At 39.0% G+C, this 18,505-nt stretch overlaps 2 protein-coding genes across 2 annotated transcripts; both read right to left on the reverse strand.

Annotated features, from left to right (window-relative positions):
• Window positions 1-4,217: 4,217 nt before the first annotated feature.
• On the reverse strand, window positions 4,218-6,998 carry LOC9630897 (probable 2-oxoglutarate-dependent dioxygenase ANS). The gene is made up of 3 exons (XM_020585269.2): window positions 5,415-6,998; window positions 5,005-5,329; window positions 4,218-4,780 (listed from the first exon to the last, which is right to left on the reverse strand). The coding sequence occupies exons 1-3, from the start codon at window positions 5,942-5,944 to the stop codon at window positions 4,493-4,495; spliced, it is 1,143 nt and encodes a 380-aa protein (XP_020440925.1). The 5' UTR covers window positions 5,945-6,998; the 3' UTR covers window positions 4,218-4,492.
• A 918-nt stretch (window positions 6,999-7,916) lies between these two features.
• On the reverse strand, window positions 7,917-10,966 carry LOC9632834. The gene is made up of 14 exons (XM_024672691.1): window positions 10,844-10,966; window positions 10,724-10,792; window positions 10,503-10,664; window positions 10,189-10,440; window positions 10,010-10,129; window positions 9,869-9,949; window positions 9,709-9,804; window positions 9,558-9,653; window positions 9,452-9,505; window positions 9,185-9,391; window positions 9,002-9,127; window positions 8,877-8,942; window positions 8,545-8,820; window positions 7,917-8,438 (listed from the first exon to the last, which is right to left on the reverse strand). The coding sequence occupies exons 2-14, from the start codon at window positions 10,784-10,786 to the stop codon at window positions 7,980-7,982; spliced, it is 2,058 nt and encodes a 685-aa protein (XP_024528459.1). The 5' UTR covers window positions 10,787-10,792; window positions 10,844-10,966; the 3' UTR covers window positions 7,917-7,979.
• Window positions 10,967-18,505: the final 7,539 nt, after the last annotated feature.

Genomic DNA, 18,505 nt, shown 5'->3' on the forward strand with positions numbered 1-18,505 from the left:
TGATATTTAATATTTATAAAGTGTGGAGCAAGATTTACCTTTTTCTTGATGAGGTTTGTGAGGCTCAAAAGGTTAAGCCATGAATTTGACGGCTTCACAATGGATTTAAGAATTTTGCATCACTTGCTAATGATTTGTTATTGCAGCATTTACATTCTTAATATCGCTTTAAAGATAAAATTTTTTATTTTATAAGGATAGATCCTAATGATCATTTACAGTAGGTGGTGCATTTAATCTTTATTCTATATTTTCTCCACACTTACTATGATTCTCCTATTTTAGGTGGGCATATAAAATATTGTTTTGTGATCAAAAAGTTGCATTGATCTTTCTATTGGCTAAAGATGTAATGTGATGTTATTCAGTATGTGTGTAGTTGCATTTGATGACAAGCTCGTAATACTCCTCTTTATGTTATGGAAGGATAGTTGAAGTCAATTGTAATTTCCCATCCATTTGAGTTGATAATGTTTAATCTAATAGGGCATTTTCCACAGTCAATTACTGGCAATGAGTATGTCATTATTGCTTCTGACTACTTGATTCATTGGGTGGAAATCAAAGCTCTTGCTAGGTCTGTCACTGCTATTGAATACTTCCTCTAGTTAGGATATGCTAAAACTAGAGGAATTATTCACAGCTTCCTCTAGTGGTGTGATACAATTAGAGGTGGTGTAATACAATTAGAAAGATTATTAATAAAGTTGTTAAGATATTGCATTTTGCATAAAAACCATTACACATCATTCATACTCTATAGGGGACTTAAGAACAATAAAAAATTTATCAAGATCAACTTGCAAACCTTTACATAAAAAATAGTACCTAAAATAAGTGGTGTCTTTGGAGACTTTGAATACTTCAGCTTTAAACTAACTTCCTACAGCCGATTTAACACCTTACAAATGCCACAAACATATTTCTCCCATGTCCCCTCCAAATATATCAAAATATCATCGATGAAGTCAACAGTCAACTTTAGTATATTGCAAAGAACCTCATCCATCATTCGCTAAGAAGTTGCTAAAACATTATTCAAACCAAATAACATCACCAAGAACTTGTATAAATTAAATAGTGTATCAAAAGTAGTTTTGGGAATATCTTCCTCAGCCATCAGCACTGGCCAATACCCAAAAACAAAATTTGACTTGGTGAACCAATGACATCTTCCCAGATAATTCAGGAGATTAACAGTATGAGGAAGAGGATACACATCTAGGATTGTTACTTCATTTAATAGTTGATAATTGATGCAGAAATAAATACTCCTATCAGACTTTGTCACAAGATGAAGTTTATATGCTCAATGACTTTTGAATAACACCATTTTCTAACATCTCTTTGACATTTGCATATAAAATTTTGATCTCTTTTGGTGACCAATGACAAATAAAACCTTGATTGGACAAGCATCCCTAATTGTCCCCTAGTTGCCCCACTTGTCATTAGGTTGGATTTTTATTTGCCCACTTTACCCCCTCCTCCAAAAACTTTCTTTTTGAAGCATTGGGGATGCATTGAAAAATGAATTTTTAGTAATTGTCCAAGAAGAAATAAGAAGAAGAAAAAAAGGAAATGTGCATAAACCCTAGAGAATAAGGGACTTGCTGTGATAAAATACTTCAACCACGATGAGGTAAATAAGAGATTCATACCAGTCAACTTCCTTAACACTTGAGAGATGGGAAAATTAATAAAAATATCTATATTCTCAAAAGAATACAAGCTTCTTAATAACAATAATAAAATAAATGTTTTCAATGGCACTTATAATTAGGGATATTCACTTAATTTAAAACTTTAGCTAAAATTATTTGACTTTTGGAATAGGTGAATATTCAACACTACCAAATAAGCAAAAGCAAAATTCTTAACTTTATGCACATGCTTAACATCCAATTAGTATGAGGATAAAAAACACTCAATTCAATACTAGATTGAGAATGAGAATTATAAAATTCTCTCTCTCTTTCAACGTAGGTATATTAGAAATTAATATAATTATAGAGAAATTAAATTTTAAATTATATAATTATTATATTTAAGTTTTTATAATACATTTTTTTGTTAAGAAAAATCTAGATATTCTAAAGAACTGAATAACAAAGTAATTAAAAGTGAATAGCTTACCTTTTTTTAGTTGTAAAAACTCTAAAAATGTTTAGTACATTGAAGTAGGAAAATCTTGAACTATTTTATAAAAAAGGTAAAATTGATATTAAATATTATAAACTATTTACTTTTCTTTAATGTTATTTTAAAGGTGCAAAAAACTGTTGATAATTTTGGTATCCAAGTTAAATTACGTAAGAAAAGTTTTGTAGTACTAATTTAAGTAATAATAATAAGATACTTTTTCATCATAGTGAAATTTATTGAGTTATATTAGATATATCAATTAACTTTATAATGGTATACTTTTGCAGTCCTTCTTACTTTTATATATAACACTTTAAAGAATGTTTTCTCAATGATTAAATAGATTTTGATTCTCAAAATGTGTTTTATAAAGATAAAAAATTTCATGCTTTTGGTTTTCTTTAGAAAACCTTTAGGCTCATTTATTATTCATTTGAAATCAAGCTTTATTTTTAATAATCTTGTTTATCATGAATACAAACTATATTTAAAATTTTAGCACTTGCAAGCTTTCACTAGATTCATGATCTATCTAGAGATGATTTTAGTTTTGCAATAATCGTCACAAAAACCACTAAAGATTCAAGTCAAAACCGTGTAAGAAACAAAAAATTATAGAAAGAAGTGGGGAGTACTATTGATTTAGCCCATACCCATACTTGGCAAAAATCTAGGTGCTATAGTTACAAGATTATGTAGGCATTATAAAAATCTTTATAACTCAATCTTCAATATTTCAGAATATATGCTTCACGTGGGATTTTTTTCTTAATAGTTTTTCTTCTCCAATTTTTTAAATTTTGTCCTTTTGTGCTTTATTATATGTATGTGTATTACTGCTTGGGTTGTTGTAAGCTCCAGCAAATCTAATAATCAATATAGCTTCACTGTTTGTGGAGGGTGTACTTATCGAAGTGTTAAAGTGATTGAAAACATATTGTGCTTAATTTATCCTCTCAATGATTTTAAAAACTAATCACACAAGTGTCTTTCCAACTTTTACCAGCACATCCTAGTGTGAATCCCCACCACAACTTGGATTGCAGCATGCATAATCTTTATGTATTGTTTTCTATTTTCTCATAAAGAGCTGAAATAATTGTCAATTTCTTTGCAGAATACTTTTGACTGTAGGGGTTTTATATGAACTTTAAATTAATTTATTCAAAATAAATTTATCTTTATTTACATAAAAATAACTAAAGAAATACAGCAGCAAATTATTATAAAGATATAATAAAGGCATTAAAAATGGGTTATGAATGCATTTTTTAATTGTCTTTTCGCCCTTGTATTTTTATTGATTCTTCTCTTTGACAGTGCAATTCTTGTTTTCAATGCAAATAAGTTTTTCTTTTTATGCAATAACATCGATTCCAGTGTGAACAGTGAAATACAAAATCCATCACCACATTGTGATAAAGATTAAGAAACCTTGAATGGGAGAAATGCTAGTGACACCAAAGAACAGTGCTTGAACCTTGCAGGGCCATTAATTCACATAAATCCTTTATGGAGAGCTGTGCTCCAGTTTTTTAATGGAATGCTTACATCACTTTTTACAAACTGAGTAAAAGGAAAGCAACAAAAACTCAATTGCTCTCCTCAACGTCAATATACTATGCAGCACACAATTTATAGCTGCGAGCTCCTCAAGCTTGAGAGCAAGGGACAAAACACGAATATAGGCTCGCTATATCTACAATATAACGACACTAGAGTTTTCTGTACAAGAACGGAATACAAAGAGTGATTTTTTACTTACTGCTTCCACGTAATAGAACTCTCGAATGGAAAACATTGGAGATCACCAGTTCGCAATTTACCAGGCTTAATTACAAAAGGAATTTTTAGGGCTCTTAGGCTGACAGTTTTAGGGCTTTTGGAAGGTAATGGATCGCGATCAGCATCTGTTTGGTCCCAGACTGTCTGTGGAGGCGAATCCATCGCTGTACCAAAAGGGATTTTGCCTTTGCTATAGCCACGACTCGGGCAGGCGGCGAATATGCCGCGACAAGACCCACAGAGGTACTCTTTCCACACGTTTTTTTTCAAGAGGAGACACTCCTTTGTCCTTGGAATTTTGTTCCATGGCTGTGCTGTGCTGTCCTTATTGGTGTTCTTTCTCTTCGCTAGTTTTCTCTTGCGGTTTTTCTTTTTTTCTCTCTTTCTTTGGCTCCAAAGCAAACTGCAGCTTCCTGCATCTTTGGAGATCAAACTGCTGGATGCTCTCTCTTGAAAGCACCAAACAAAATTTAGTTTTTAAGCTCATCTTTCGTACTATCTATCGTAAAACTTCTCTTCTTTCTTTGCTTGCAGGCAGCAAGAGCGAAAAAACCTTTTCTTTTTAAGGCTTTTCGCTCGCAGCGGCTGCTGCTCCTGGGAAATCCAGGCTCGTAAAGACGTTGAACGCGTTCTTCCCGAAAAGATTTGAGGTGGTTCTCCAGGACATGTAGTCCATGTAGCGGAAAGGCCTGTGCACGGGAGGATGATCCCCGTCAACCAGCTCGCTCGGTGCCTGGATCACCAAGTCCTCTGCCACGGGCCCGTAGAAGTAACCGATGGAAACTCGGGGAGTATCCGAGTTGACAACAGCGCGGTGCTCCACACTTTTATATCTACAATTGCTCCAGGCCTTAGGGAGGAGAAAAAGGAAAGATCACAAGGAATTCACAGAAAAAAAAACATTCGATCGTTAGAGCAGCTCAGCTCCGGGAGAGATAAGGAAGCAATCAACAAAAATGATGGAAAAAAAAAAAAAAACAAAGGAAACAGCAGCAGCAAAAACAAGGAAAGTTTGGATCCAGTCCAGAGCAACAAGAACAACAGACAATACAAGGTAAAAAACAATCCTGGTACCTGGAAGCTGTCGCCGATGTTGATCACGATGGCATTGTCTATTGGCTTTACCGCTATCCACTGACCTTTTCTCGCTATCTGCAGGCCTCCTACACTGTCCTGGTGGAGAATTGTCACACAGTTTGGATCTGTGTGAGGAACAAGGCCGAGAGCCATGCTCGGCTCCGGACACGATGGATAGTAATTGAAGCGAGTTCCAGTGAATCCACAGCCGCTCAGCAAATCGCTGGCGGTGGACTCCTTCACTCCCAGGCTCAGCACCAGCAGCCGAAGTATGCGTTTTCCAAGCTTGTCCATCTCTCTCAGGTAATCCGTGAAAGTTTTGCTGCATACAGCCATATACAACTTTAGAAAGCATGATCTTTGAAGTGTTTTTTTTTTCGGAATTAAGGCCTCTTTTTTTCCGCTACCTGATAGTTGTGCTTTGTTCCGGCCATGCGCAGCTCGCAATCTGGGGAATGGCGGACAGGTCGTGTACATTGAGTCCCTCCACCCAGGAACACGCCGTGTATTTCTTGCGGGAGAAGCTCTCATAGAGACGGAACTTCCAGCTTCCCTCGGTAGCTTGGATCTTACTTTCGACTGGCAAGCCAAAAAACGATTTTGATAATCCCTCCATGGATTTCATCAGATCCTGCGGCACACCATGGCTGACAACGTTGAAAAATCCCCACTCCTCGCAGGCTTTGCGCAGCTTCTCGAGGCAGACACGCTCGTCCTCGTCCAGATCGATCACCGGAAGCTCCAGGCCGCGGATGTATTGATTGTGGAAGACTTTGGGACAGTCACTAGGCGGCCACCTGTGGCTCTCAGGGAAAACTTTAGATGAGGACGATGGAAGGTCCATTGCCGCTTTGGAAGTGCTGGGACGAGCAGGGATAAATGCTAGTGGTGCCGAAGAAACAGTGCTTGAAGCAGCAGCGGTGACTTGGAGTGCCATGAATTCGCATAAATCCTTGTGGAGCGCGAGGACATCAATTGTTACCAGCGGAGGAAAAGCAACACAACGATCTCCACTCAAGAACTACGTCAATATCTTCCAGGGACGCAAAACGCAACGCAACACAAACGCAGAGCTCGGGAATGGATGGAGTGGCAATGGGGAAGGTTTTGGGAAATTTATAGCTGCGAGCTCCTCAAGCTTTGGAGAAGCGAGAAGAAGAGGAGGAAGCCACATCTCTTGGCCACTCTTATTCCGGACAGATGATAGAAGGGACAAACTCAAATGGATCTTAGAGCATCGACTGGACAGGGACGCAGCCTCCTCTTCGGTAATGGTGGTGACGAGTCGGGACAAAGCTACGTAGTAAATTCACTAAAGTCGAGTTTTTTATCCCCGTTTTCCACCTTATTTTACTCTTCTTTCGATTCTAACCTCTTTTTCTCGTGATTTGAAGATCCAGGTGTTAGCTCTTGCAAAGATCAAAGGGTCATCAAAACACGAAGAAAAAGAACTACGTGAATTGTTTAACGCACCAGTGACCTCTACGTCTCGCAAGAGCTATAGGAAGACTTTTATCGTTTCTAAGGTTCGTGTAGTTAGTTTGCATTGAGACTAGAATCCACTGCTTTCATCAAAATCGGTTTTTTCCCCCAACTTTCTTCTCACTCTCTCTCTCTCTCTCCGCTTTTGTTTTGGCCTTTCTTTGTTGCTGCGATCGTCTTCTTCTCAGGTAGCTCTACAGCTTCGCGAGCTCCGCCATTGTTGGAGTGTAACTACACACACTTATAAAATCCAATAGAAGCGAGAAGAAGGGGGGCAAAAGAGGACAACCATGACGGACCTCCCCATCCTTGCGCCACATGGCCACAATTTAAATCGCCTAGGCGGGGCCGTACATTGTCGCCACCAAAGAAATCGATACCCTCTTTGTTGGCGTAACGCTGGAAAGGCTTTGTGCCGCTATCACGGCATATTCCCTGCCCCAAGCGACCTGCTTATATAACTGGCCGTCCTTGGCCCTACGTGTATAAATAGCTACTTGGGCGGATATTACACTACGCTACACACTACAGCGTACTGGGGTATCTTTACGGGTCGCTTTCGCCCCCTCTTTTGGCGCCCACCAGGGTTTTAAATTCAAAAGAAGGAGAATATCTGGTTGACGTCACCGCCACGTTGGCAGATCGCGTCACCGCCACGCTTGCAAATTAGGGCAGAGGGAGTTTTCCCGCTCGAGTTTGGGGCAGGTTTTAGGGTTCTTGGGAGAGCCATGGTCGTGCCGCCGGAGAGCGAGGAGCTGCCGCGCGCGAATATCAAGCGGATTGTCAAGGCCAAGCTCGCGGAGCTCGCCAGGTCGCAGTTAGGGCAGGAGCGCGACATTCCGGTCCAGAAGGAGGCGTTTCAGGCGTTTGCGGAGAGCACCAGGATTTTCATCCATTACTTGTCCGCAACGTAGGGGAGAAATCTATCGCTCTCTCTCTCTCAGTTGATCGCTTTTCTTTGTCCAGTGCCAACGATATTTGCCGGGAAACCAAGCGCCAGACCATCAATGCCGACGATGTGCTACGCGCGCTGGACGATTTGGAGTTTGGAGAGTTTGTGGAGCCACTGCGAGCCTCTTTAGAAGGTTCTTTTCTTCTCTTTCCTGGCCTTTGTTTTCACGATTCTCCAATCAAGCCATCGTTTTCTAGACTTTTCTCAGCCCGCTCTCACCACTTTATGGATCTTCCAGGCTACAAGGCAGGGAGAAAATCTATGCCAAAGAAGAGCAGTACCTCAACTAGCAAAAGAAAAACCTCCACCACCAAGAACAAGGAAAAAGCACAAAAGGCTTTTAGAGAGGGCGATGGAGAGGACGAAGAGGAAACAATGCAGTAGAGAAGTTTTCTCTACTTTGGTAAGCATTTGCTTTCTTCTTGCTGGCTAGATAGAGTGCGAAACCATAGCTAAAAAGGGGAGAAAAATCATAGATGCAAGCCTCGTACATAGATATTTGCTCAATCTTCCAGACTCACAGTTTCTCAAAACTTCTTTACAAGTCCGTGCTCTTCTTCTTGGGCTTTCCCTTGGGAGCTTGCAGGTGCTGCATTACAAAGATCACACACATCGCAATGATCAAGCAGCCCACCAGGAAGCTGAAGAACACCGCGCCTTGGTGCTGCGTCTGGACGAAGCCATAGATCCCGGACGCCGTCACCACAATCACGTCGTTGAATCCATCGCCGGAGAAGTCCGCCACCACGATCGGACGCGCTGGTGGCGAAGGAAGCGCCAGAGTTGCGATCTGGTGGCCGGACGAGGATATAAGCACTGCCTCCTGCTCGCCAGCCGCGAGGATAACTTCGCCGCGGCCATTCTTTCGCAGCGCCATCACCTCGAGCGTTGGAACAGCTCGATCCACGCCGAAGCTCGACAGCATTGGCTTGCTCGACCATATAGCTCCCGTGACGATCTGCCAGCGTTGATTACCGGCTGGAGTGTAAGAGGTTACCTGCAATGCACAAGAACTTAGAACAAGAACTTACAAGAACTTGGAACTTAAGAACTTGCAAGAACTTAGAACTAGAACTAGAAGCTTTCAAGACAAGAACACGTACCTCTCCACGGCTGGTGAGGAAGATCACGTCGCCATAGCCAGTGGGCCTGAGAAAGAAGACCGGAGGAACAACTTCGATGGGGGAGGCGTCCAAGTTCCGTCCAAACGTTCTCGACATGAACTCGCCTTGTTGGAAGGCTCCATAGCCCGAGTTTCTACATATGGAGCCATTGAAAAGCTGCTGGCGTACTAAGGTTCCAGACGAGGCCACGGCCCAGCAAGGCTTGATCGCCTCCATGGTGCCTGCAGCTACGTGAGTCCCGCTGCCTCCTACTGCCTGAAAGATCCAAACTTTAGAAAACGCAAGGCACAACGCTTGGACGTAGCTCTCACCTGGACGTGGTCCAAAACTCCATCGCCGTTTATATCAGCGTGCAATCCTCCTTCGTGAAGCCATAGCTGCATAGAAGTGACGCTCAAACACAAACGAAAAGAAGAAAAGCAAGAAAAGCGGTTACCTTGCAAACAGTTCGACCGCTCGCAAGATGCACCGCTTCAATGCCTTCCTTCAAATGCGCCACAACAACGTTTGGCAGCCACCAGTACGAGGATTGATTGGTAATCACTGGGATGTATGCGTATCTCTGCAAGCAGTAAGAACCGAAAGTTGCTTACGTCGAAACCATGACGGCTCGTCGTACCGTTTTTGGCCGAGCTGAAGTGGCGAGCTTCGCAGCCTTTCCAAGCGCTTGAGCGACTTTGTTCGAAGGGTCTTTACCAGGAACATGCGGATCATTAGGACGCTTGAGAGGATACCTTTCTCTATTAGAACCCGGTTGTTTCTTGTGGTGCTTCCTTTCGTGCTTTACAAAGTGCACTAGCTGGAACCGAGTATCATCTCTGCTTTGCTACGAAAAAGGTAGCAGTCATGTAACATTCACAGAAGGAAAAAATAAACGGTGGCTTACCCAGCGATGTGGCAAAACTTGAAGTATGGACTGGCGATAGTCCCTGCAATGAACCTGTCAACAGCCATAAGTAGAAGCTAAAACTCAATACTAATCGCTAACGCACCTCGTCGAGCTGACGGCCTTGAAGGGAAGCAGCATCTAGCCTGTAATTGTGCTGGGGTGTGAGTTCAGCTGCGGAAGAGAGGTCTCGATGAAAATCCTGCACTGCCTTGGCTCAGTACCTTTGCATACAAAACAGTTTTTGCAAGACTCACCGCACTCTTGTGCTCCCATCTACGCTCCCCAGTCATACCAGCAAAAGCATAGTATGAAAAATGGTGAGTCTTTCCCGCATTAACATCCTCGGAACCCTACGGGAAAAAAGAAACAAACTTCCGAGTTGCATCTCTTTCGAGTGAAAGAACGTCTACTTACTTCTTTGGCATCTGCAGCATGCCGGTGACGCTCTTCTTCCTTTTCTGCTAGGAGCTCCTCCTCGAATGGATCCAAATACACCTAGAAAAGAAATCAAAATGGTGATTAGAGGAGAAAAGAAATAGCACGGAAAAAGAATACCTGAGACTGAGCCTCCATGCTGCCTCCCACGATTATAAGGCCCGTGTCTCCATGCCGCAAGGTGAAATTACTGATAGAAATGCTCACTTCCTTGTGAAAAGCTCCGTGAGGAAAGTCATCCTGGAGGAAAGTAATCAGCAGCCATCCACGACTAGGCATCAAGCGAGCAAAGACAATACCTGTACACTCGATTCCCAGAGCTTTTTCAAGTTGTGATCGAAGCACATAATCACCCAGCCCGCCGTGACTACCACCAGAACTTGCTTCCTGGGCTTTCCTTCGTTATAAGATCGCTGAATGACTCCGGCGGCCATGGCCACAGGTCTCCTCCCAGCCGATATTCTAACTTTCTCGGGAAGAAGAGAAACTTCAGTAATGGTTCGTGCCTCGCTGAATCCATCTTCAGTGAGTTTCGAGTGAGGATCCAGTACCTGGAGAATGAGAGAAAAAGAGAGAGTCGATCACGCGAGCGTATAGACGAGTTTTTCCTTACCAGTAACTTGGAGTCGTGAGTTGCGACGATAACTTCGTTGCGACCGTCGGCGTTTAGATCAGTGACAAGAGGGGGCGGCAAGCGCTCGGCTTCGTGCTTGATGGGATACGCTTCGTCGACGACATGGAACCACGATTCTTTGAACGAGAAGTTCCCTTCGTTCTGGAACAAGAGCAAGGAATTCAAAGAAAAACGATCAAAACCACCCCATTCTCTCTTACCTGGAGGGAGAAAAAAATGGCGAACGCGGAGATAATCAGAATTCCCAAGTCCCTCTTTCGCATCGTGACCTGCAAGACGATGCGATGGATTTGCAGCCAGCTCAAATGGCTCTTTCTTACCCGATTCACCAAAATTCCGATCGCTGCGTGCTGATAGCTCCCTCGACTGATGGATCAGGAAACGCTGCTTTCCCGACGCGCGGAGCTCTTGCGCTGAAGTTCAGCCATAGCCACAAACCCTAAATTACAGCAAGAACCCTAATTCCCATATTAAAGATTAAGCAAACAAACATTGATAAACATTCAAAATCACCGTGCGGGAAAATATTTGCCAAAAAATATGAATAAAAAATAAATACATCTTTTCTAATCTTTTTGCAAATTAAAACTTTAATTTCATTTACTACAGTCCCGGCTTCACTACAAGAAGATTCCTTGGTAGTATCTTTTCTAATTGTCTTTGTCGACTTTCTATTGAATCAATATATATAGACTCCATCCAGGTAACACTTGCTTTATCTTTCTTGCTTTTCCAATGGTTTCAGTTGTATATTTTAGTGTTAATCTTCATTGCAGAAAGTTTTCTTCTAATTCTAAGGTTACTTTGACAAGTTCCTCCAGAGGGCAAAATGCATTTTAAGTAAGTTTTTCAAAGAATTTCTATCGATCTTATACTCTGCACGGCTGTGCCTTGTAGTATCTGCTTCAGCCGAGGTAGCGTTTAGGGATATGCCAAGGATGTGATCCTCCCGGTAAGGTGCGAGTGGTGGATCTTCACATAGCAATTCTTCTGAGCCAGGGTCCTGGAGATACAAAGTCAAGCTCTACAAACCAAGTACGAAGAGAGACACACACCTTTACTTGGCTCATTCTTATGTTATAACAGGTTTGATCCAGTTTCTTCTCACAAGATTTGCATTTCATCAGCAGTTTGAGCAATCTACGAGTTTGGTGTATGCTTATCCATGACAGTGGCATTGTGTCTCTGGAGTAGCACTGTTGGAAGGTCGACAATGTTGGTACAACCAATGACCACCACTTTCTTCCTTTCTTGTATCGAGTAAGAAGCTCTAGGCAAGCTCACGAGATGCATGGCATGAAAATTGGCTGGAAATCACCGAGAGCCAGCTTATCCAATGGAGGCCATCCACATTTCTCGAGGCTTATCTCTTGGAAGACAGTTTCTGGCTGGATCTTCTGAAACTGGGAAGAAAACGATGAAGAGCATACTATTGGTTAATCTAGTAGTATTTCAGCCTCTAGTATGCAATCGTTAGAAATCTTCTGACACTTCATTCATTCGCTGGAACTTGTAACAATGTGGATGGTACTCTCACAGTACAAGAGGGATCCTCTAGATCGACCTCAGCATCAGCTGCCTGCCGTCTTCGTTAGAAACGCGAGCTCGCTGGGAGTGCGGACTAGAGCCTGAAAGATCTCACATGCTGCATCAAAGGTAAGAAGCTCTGAATCTCCTCCAGTGAGCATCAAAGTACAATCCAAGCAAGAATGCAGAAAGGGATGTCAATCATGTAAAATCTAGTACTTCATTTTAAATAGTTTACTGCAAAACACTTGGTTTGCTTTGGAAAAAAATTATTCTATTTTTTTTGTTGCTAGAGTTATCTAAAATATTATTAATACAAAGGCATGAGCTATTCTCATGACTAATAAATAATATAAATTAATTATTTTAATAATTATATAGAATTTCCTACATATATAACTGTCTAAAATTAAAATATAATTTTTTCAAATTTAAAATTTTTTATTTAAGTAAATAATATTCTGGAAATTAGTCAAAGTTTAAATAGAAATAAATATCCTATAATTTCTATTTAGAATATTATTTAATCAATTAATCTAGTAAACTTCAAACTCCCTGGTTAGACTATTTTGGCTTGTATAGAAAGTGTTGAAGCACTCTTAACGTTCAATAAACTAGAACACAAATGACAATCACTCATATACATTATGATAATGGAATTTAAAATAACTATATGTATTATATAACAAAGGAGAGCTCTATCTATCACATATCTACCACTTATTGGCTATGCTAGGAATTCCATTGTAAACTTTTCCTCATAGGATTTGAACTCAAGACTTGTTATGCACACATTTAGGATTAGCATTGATTCATATCCAAATTAGATTTCTGGATTAGCTAGGGGTTGGACCAATTTAGTTTTTAGATCCTTTATAAAAAAAATAATTTTTATATTTAGACTATTCAATACAAATTCATCTTTTCTTTTCCATTGTTAATAGTTTATTAATAGTTTATTTTATTTCCTCAGTTGGAACACTTTGGCTTTGTAATTTTCTTTTTTTCAATTCCAGTCAAATATTAATATTCTGTGGAAGTTATATCAAACATTAGAGTAATCCAATATGGAACTTCACCCACAACCCTAGTAAATTATTCAAAACCAACAACAACTTCTTAATTCAGAGTTAAAGATTGGTATGCTAATAAAGTTTGATGGTATATGGTTTAAGTTCTGAGGCTTCTTTAATAAAGTTAGGCTTTGAATCACCATGAAGTGACTAATATTCCATTCTGACTTCTTGTGTGGGCCTAATCAAATCTCTTTCTTACTGGGATGCTTATTTCTTTGTTCTTTGCCCTTTTTGAAAATAATGATCTTATCTTCAAGATTTCAATCTCTTTGTTCAATAATTCACTAGTATGTTTAGTGATATTAATCAAGAATGCACCACAAAAAATAAATTGTAACAATTGCATTAAAGTTCCAAGTTTGTATCCACTTATGAATTAGAGTTCCAAATGATCACCACTGATATTTCATAGGATGATGCAACCCTAAAAAAACATTTTTACTTTAGTCTCAAAAGGTCTTATGCTTTTTCATCCAGATCTAATATCTCTTACAATTACCATTAGCCTTATTGTTTATTGTAATAATCAATTGTAAGAACAAGATTTGAGCATATTTATCAAAATTTATTATTTTTTTAATGGCCCCAAATTTAGAGCAACCAACATATAAACAAAGCAATGGAGATTGGAGCCAGACATCAACAATATCTTTTTTATGATAAATGATGACACTAGATCAAAAACCACCTTCATATATATTGTGGCTAGACCACTTCAAAAAACAATATCTTCATCTTTGTGCATGCTTTAAGGCTCTTACAGTAAATATAACATACATAATTTTAGAAAAAAAAAAATTTAGTCTAATTAAGGGTTTTCTTTTTTTTATATTGGTTCCATGTTTTCTTTACAGATCTTTAAGAATTTCTATATCATTACTCACTTTCAGTCCATTAAATCTGATTTCTCCTTTTGAGTTTTAGATGACATCAATGCTAATGTAAACTTTATTGATAAAAAGTTTGCACTTTCTTGTGGCATTCTCTTTCAACTAGCACAATATTCAATTTGTGTTGAAGTGGTAGACTATTAATAAATCTCCTTTAGGTTCATTACACACGAGATTGAGTTGATGAAGGTGATAATTTTTGGGACTTGTCATAGCATCACTTTTAATGTTGTTTCTATCCCAAAAGCTTTCATCATTTTTAATCTTATTTGGTTTAAGCATGTGATCAGTGGATTGGAAGTGACAAGATACTAATTGGATAATTCTCCCTTTCTTTAAGTCTTTTTCCTGTTTTTCCAATCCAAATTTCTCACATTTCTTTAAATATCAATATCTTTATTCTATCTTTGTAATTATTGTTCATCCAGCTGCAACTTTATATATTATGATCAAATTTATTCTTCCCTCCAAAGTATGCCAACTTTGAGGATGGATAAAAGAAGAGCTAATATCTTGCCACCATATCAACTTTATAATTGCTTTATTAATTTTGTGGAGGGGAAATCTCTACCATTTGGTCTTATTTATAATTTTTCATTAGTAAAGTTTATTATATAGGCAAAGATTTTATTCAGTATTTTGAATTTTTAGTTGATATATCTGTTTTCTTTGAGTCTAGAAAAGACAGGTCTTTTTATTTAGTGGTTGATTACTACAATCTAAACCAAGTCATCATTTTCAATTGATATTTACATCCATTAATCCTTGAGATGTTGAAGTAGCTCTCTAAGGCTTAGTTCATCAATAAGATTGACTTACATAGCGCTTACAACTATATCTACATTTGGGAGGGTGATGAATAGAAAATAATTTTTCCTACTTATTATAGCCATTTTGAGTACATAGTGATATTTTTTTGTATGACCAACACATCTATTATTTTCCAACATATGGCAAATAACATTTTTCATAATCTTTTTATTGTCATCTATCTTAATGACACTCTTTTCTTCTTTGGAACTTAAGAAAAGCACCATTATCATATTAACATTGTTCTCTAGTGTCTTTGATGATACAACTTTCTTGTAAAGTTGGAGAAATATTTATTTTATCAAGATTCAGTGGAGATCTTAGACTATATCATTTCTGTATGTAGTATCATTATGAATCTTACAAAGGTTTCCACTGTTTTTGAGTGGCAACACCCAATTTCTATTTATGATATCCAACAAATTTTTATCAGTGTTTCATTCCCCTTTTATATGGCTAGTTATAAAAGATGCCCCTTTTATATGGTTTTATGTTGCTTAGCCTTCTATTGATCTCCTAAAATTTATATTAGTTCCATCTATTTAAACAACATGAAGTTATATTTTATTCAGGCTAATTCTTCAGATTTTGTTTTAGGTGTTGTCTTTTTGTAGAAGGGATTAAATAGTGAGTTTAGTCTATTCTTGAAAGTACACTACAAAAATTGATTATGACATATTCAATAAAGAATTGTTTACAATTGTAAACCCTTTTGAAGGTTAGTGTTATTTCCTTGAAGATTCTTCCTATGTGACCACTAATCACAAGAACCTTTAGTATTAATCTTTAACAATTGAAAATCTAAGTGCAATTGTTAATTTTCATATTAAATTAGTTGAAGAAGAAGTGAGAAAAAGCTAAAACTATAGAGCTGCTCATAGAGCATATTTTCTAGCTCAAGTTTTGAACTAGATTTATGTGATAATTCTTCTTTAAATGTACTCATGGATGGTAAATATGATTTATATTAGTGATAAGTAAGAATATTAATTATTACTAACAAATTAGGGAGAAAATCAAAACTGTTAGATTAAAGAATATCCTAAAATATGTCTGGATAATCTTAGTATATTCCTTACACACCATATTGAGCACTGAAAAAAAATTGGACCATATCTTTATCTATAATATAAAAGCAAAGCCAATCTAGAATTTTTAGCAAATCTTTTTTATATGAATCTTTCAAGGCTCTTAATAGTTTCCCAATCTTTGGAAACATCTTCCTCATATAAGGAATCAGAGCATTCCACTAATTCCTTTAATTGTGCTGCTAGTAACATCGTACACTTGCTTTTGATGTGTGACCACGTTTGCTGACCACATCAAAGCAACTCAATACTTACAGACTACAAATCATACAATATTGACACATACAAATTGAAGAGATGGCTAATCTTTGCTGCACTTAATTGGTCTTTTCCAAGGACATGTACGCAATGATCATTAAACAAGGGACCCTTTTCAAAGTAAGCTTTCTAGCCTCTAGAAGGACAAGAAGATGAGAGAAAAACAAAAGAAAAAAAAGGCAAGTTTTCGAGTGAGCTGCTTATGAAAGTATAAAACTGGTTTCAAGATAAGAGTGTGGAAAGAATTCTTACCAAAATGAAAGGAGAGATCTTTAACAAATAAGCTAGTAATTTCTTACAAACTTTTTAACAAGCCCACCAATAGTCACTCACCTATGTAGCAATCAATGTAACCAACCCATGATGAATAGAGCTACTTTGACTTGTCCTAATCCTATAGCTTTGAAGCAAAGCCTATAAAAGCATTTATGTACCTATAAACATACTCTTGTTTCCTGCCATTTTATGCCATGTCTTCTTAACAAAACTTGGGGTTGATGCTAAGGATTTAATATATTCTAATCAGGATTCGTATCAGGCTGCCCTTGGCAACCATTCATTTGCTCGAATAAAAGAGAAATGCTCCCCAAGGCTTAGGCAGAGTCCCATAAACAAGAAATCCAAAGAAGAAACCACCTTGGCATCCAACAAGCATACATGAATGCTAACAAGATGGATCTGCAAGTCTACATGGGAGCAAGGAAAAAAAAAATTTCGCACCATTTCTCCATTAAGGGACCATGCTAATCTTATCTGTAGTTGTTGCCATGTTTATCTGGTGTCTCCCAAGAGATATTTAAGGGTGTGAGGCCAGAGAAGTAATAAGCGAAGAGCTTTGGGCACGTGGGATAGGGCTTCTATTCTGCTAAATCCCAGATCTTCTTTTGACTGTGGAACGATGCAATCTGAAAGCTGCTGCGCCAAGAACCTCCTGACTTGGAGGCGATTCCAGAAGTTGTTTCTTTTCCGGCAAGTGCCAACCCATTTGTTTCCCCATGTATCTGAAAACTCAGGTGATTGCTTGGGAGAAGGAGCTCTCTAGAATTTGAGAACGACCAAGGATCACTCAAGCTTCTTCAAATTGCTTTTCAATCTTGAGAAATGCCTCAAGTGGAGTTACATGCAAGAAGCATTGTTCGTGCCAGGAGTCTCTCTGCTCGGTTGCACTCATCGAGAGGTCTCTCGATGAGGTCGCCTGGGATTGGAGTTACTGAGAGTGATTTCACTTTCCCATTCTTCTGGCTTCTTTCGGTGGAAAGATATGCAGCTTGCATTGCCCAGAATGAGCATGCCATTTCGACAAGCTTAAATTGCAGGATGCCATCATGGAACTCGTTGGAGTGTGTTCGATCAATGCAACGACTGCAACATGTCAAAAATGAGAAGGACAAGCATGCTGTTGTGACTACAAAAAGTCCAACCGCATCGGATTCTTGAAACGGGCACTGTTTTGCTAAAATGGGAAGAGGTATCTGCCGTGGGTATAGCTACTTTGCACGACGATGGTCTTGGCAACAAGCATATGAGAGTAATTGCAACGTCTCTGAAAATTTCAAATATAATTTAATGGATGGTGGTTTAGGTGAAATTTAGGTGAAATTAAAAAGGCAAAAAACATTAAAAGTTAAAAAAGTAGACATGTTTGGTTATTTCCGCTTTAAACTAGAAATTAATCAGTATTAGACTTTGCTCCAACCTTTATGAGTTAATAGTTATTATCACATTTCCTTTAATGGGTTTCTTTATTTAACCGTGCATTTTGCATAATGCTTCAGTAGCTTAGATCTAAACAATTCATAGCCGTCGGATTTAATCTGAGACGCTGTAGAAATATATCTAAAGGCCAGTGTTTAGGGTAGGTCTGGGGCTGGGTTTCGCTGTTGGCGGCGGCGCTGGGAGGCGTTATTTTTTTCTCAAACCATCAAAATGCACACTGGTGGGTGCCCATTCTCAACGTGGCTACTCAGTATTCGTTTTGGGCTGTCGCTACTGTTTTGTACAGTACGTTGAGGCGGCCAAAGCGAGAGGAAGTCGGGGAATCGAAGCCCCCGGCTGCCCCACACTTAGATGTAGGATTTTCGATTGTGTGAAACTACTAACAAGCAGGAGCGAAGACCAGCTACCCAGCCCTCTTTTGGGGATTTCCTCTTTGAGGAGAACCCCTCCAAAACAAAAAACGAAGAAGCATTCCTTTCGTTTTTTTGTCTTCGAAACAGTGGCTGTCTTGTTGCTTGACAAGGATTAGGGTTCACGGGCGCCTCCCCTCTCGTTTCTCAGCATGTTTCTCTTGGAAGTGAGCCCCAGCTGAAATCAAGTTCGACCGCAGAGCTAAC

Source organism: Selaginella moellendorffii, unplaced genomic scaffold, assembly GCF_000143415.4.
Source record: "Selaginella moellendorffii unplaced genomic scaffold, v1.0 SELMOscaffold_9, whole genome shotgun sequence".
In the NCBI taxonomy this organism is placed as follows: domain Eukaryota; kingdom Viridiplantae; phylum Streptophyta; class Lycopodiopsida; order Selaginellales; family Selaginellaceae; genus Selaginella; species Selaginella moellendorffii.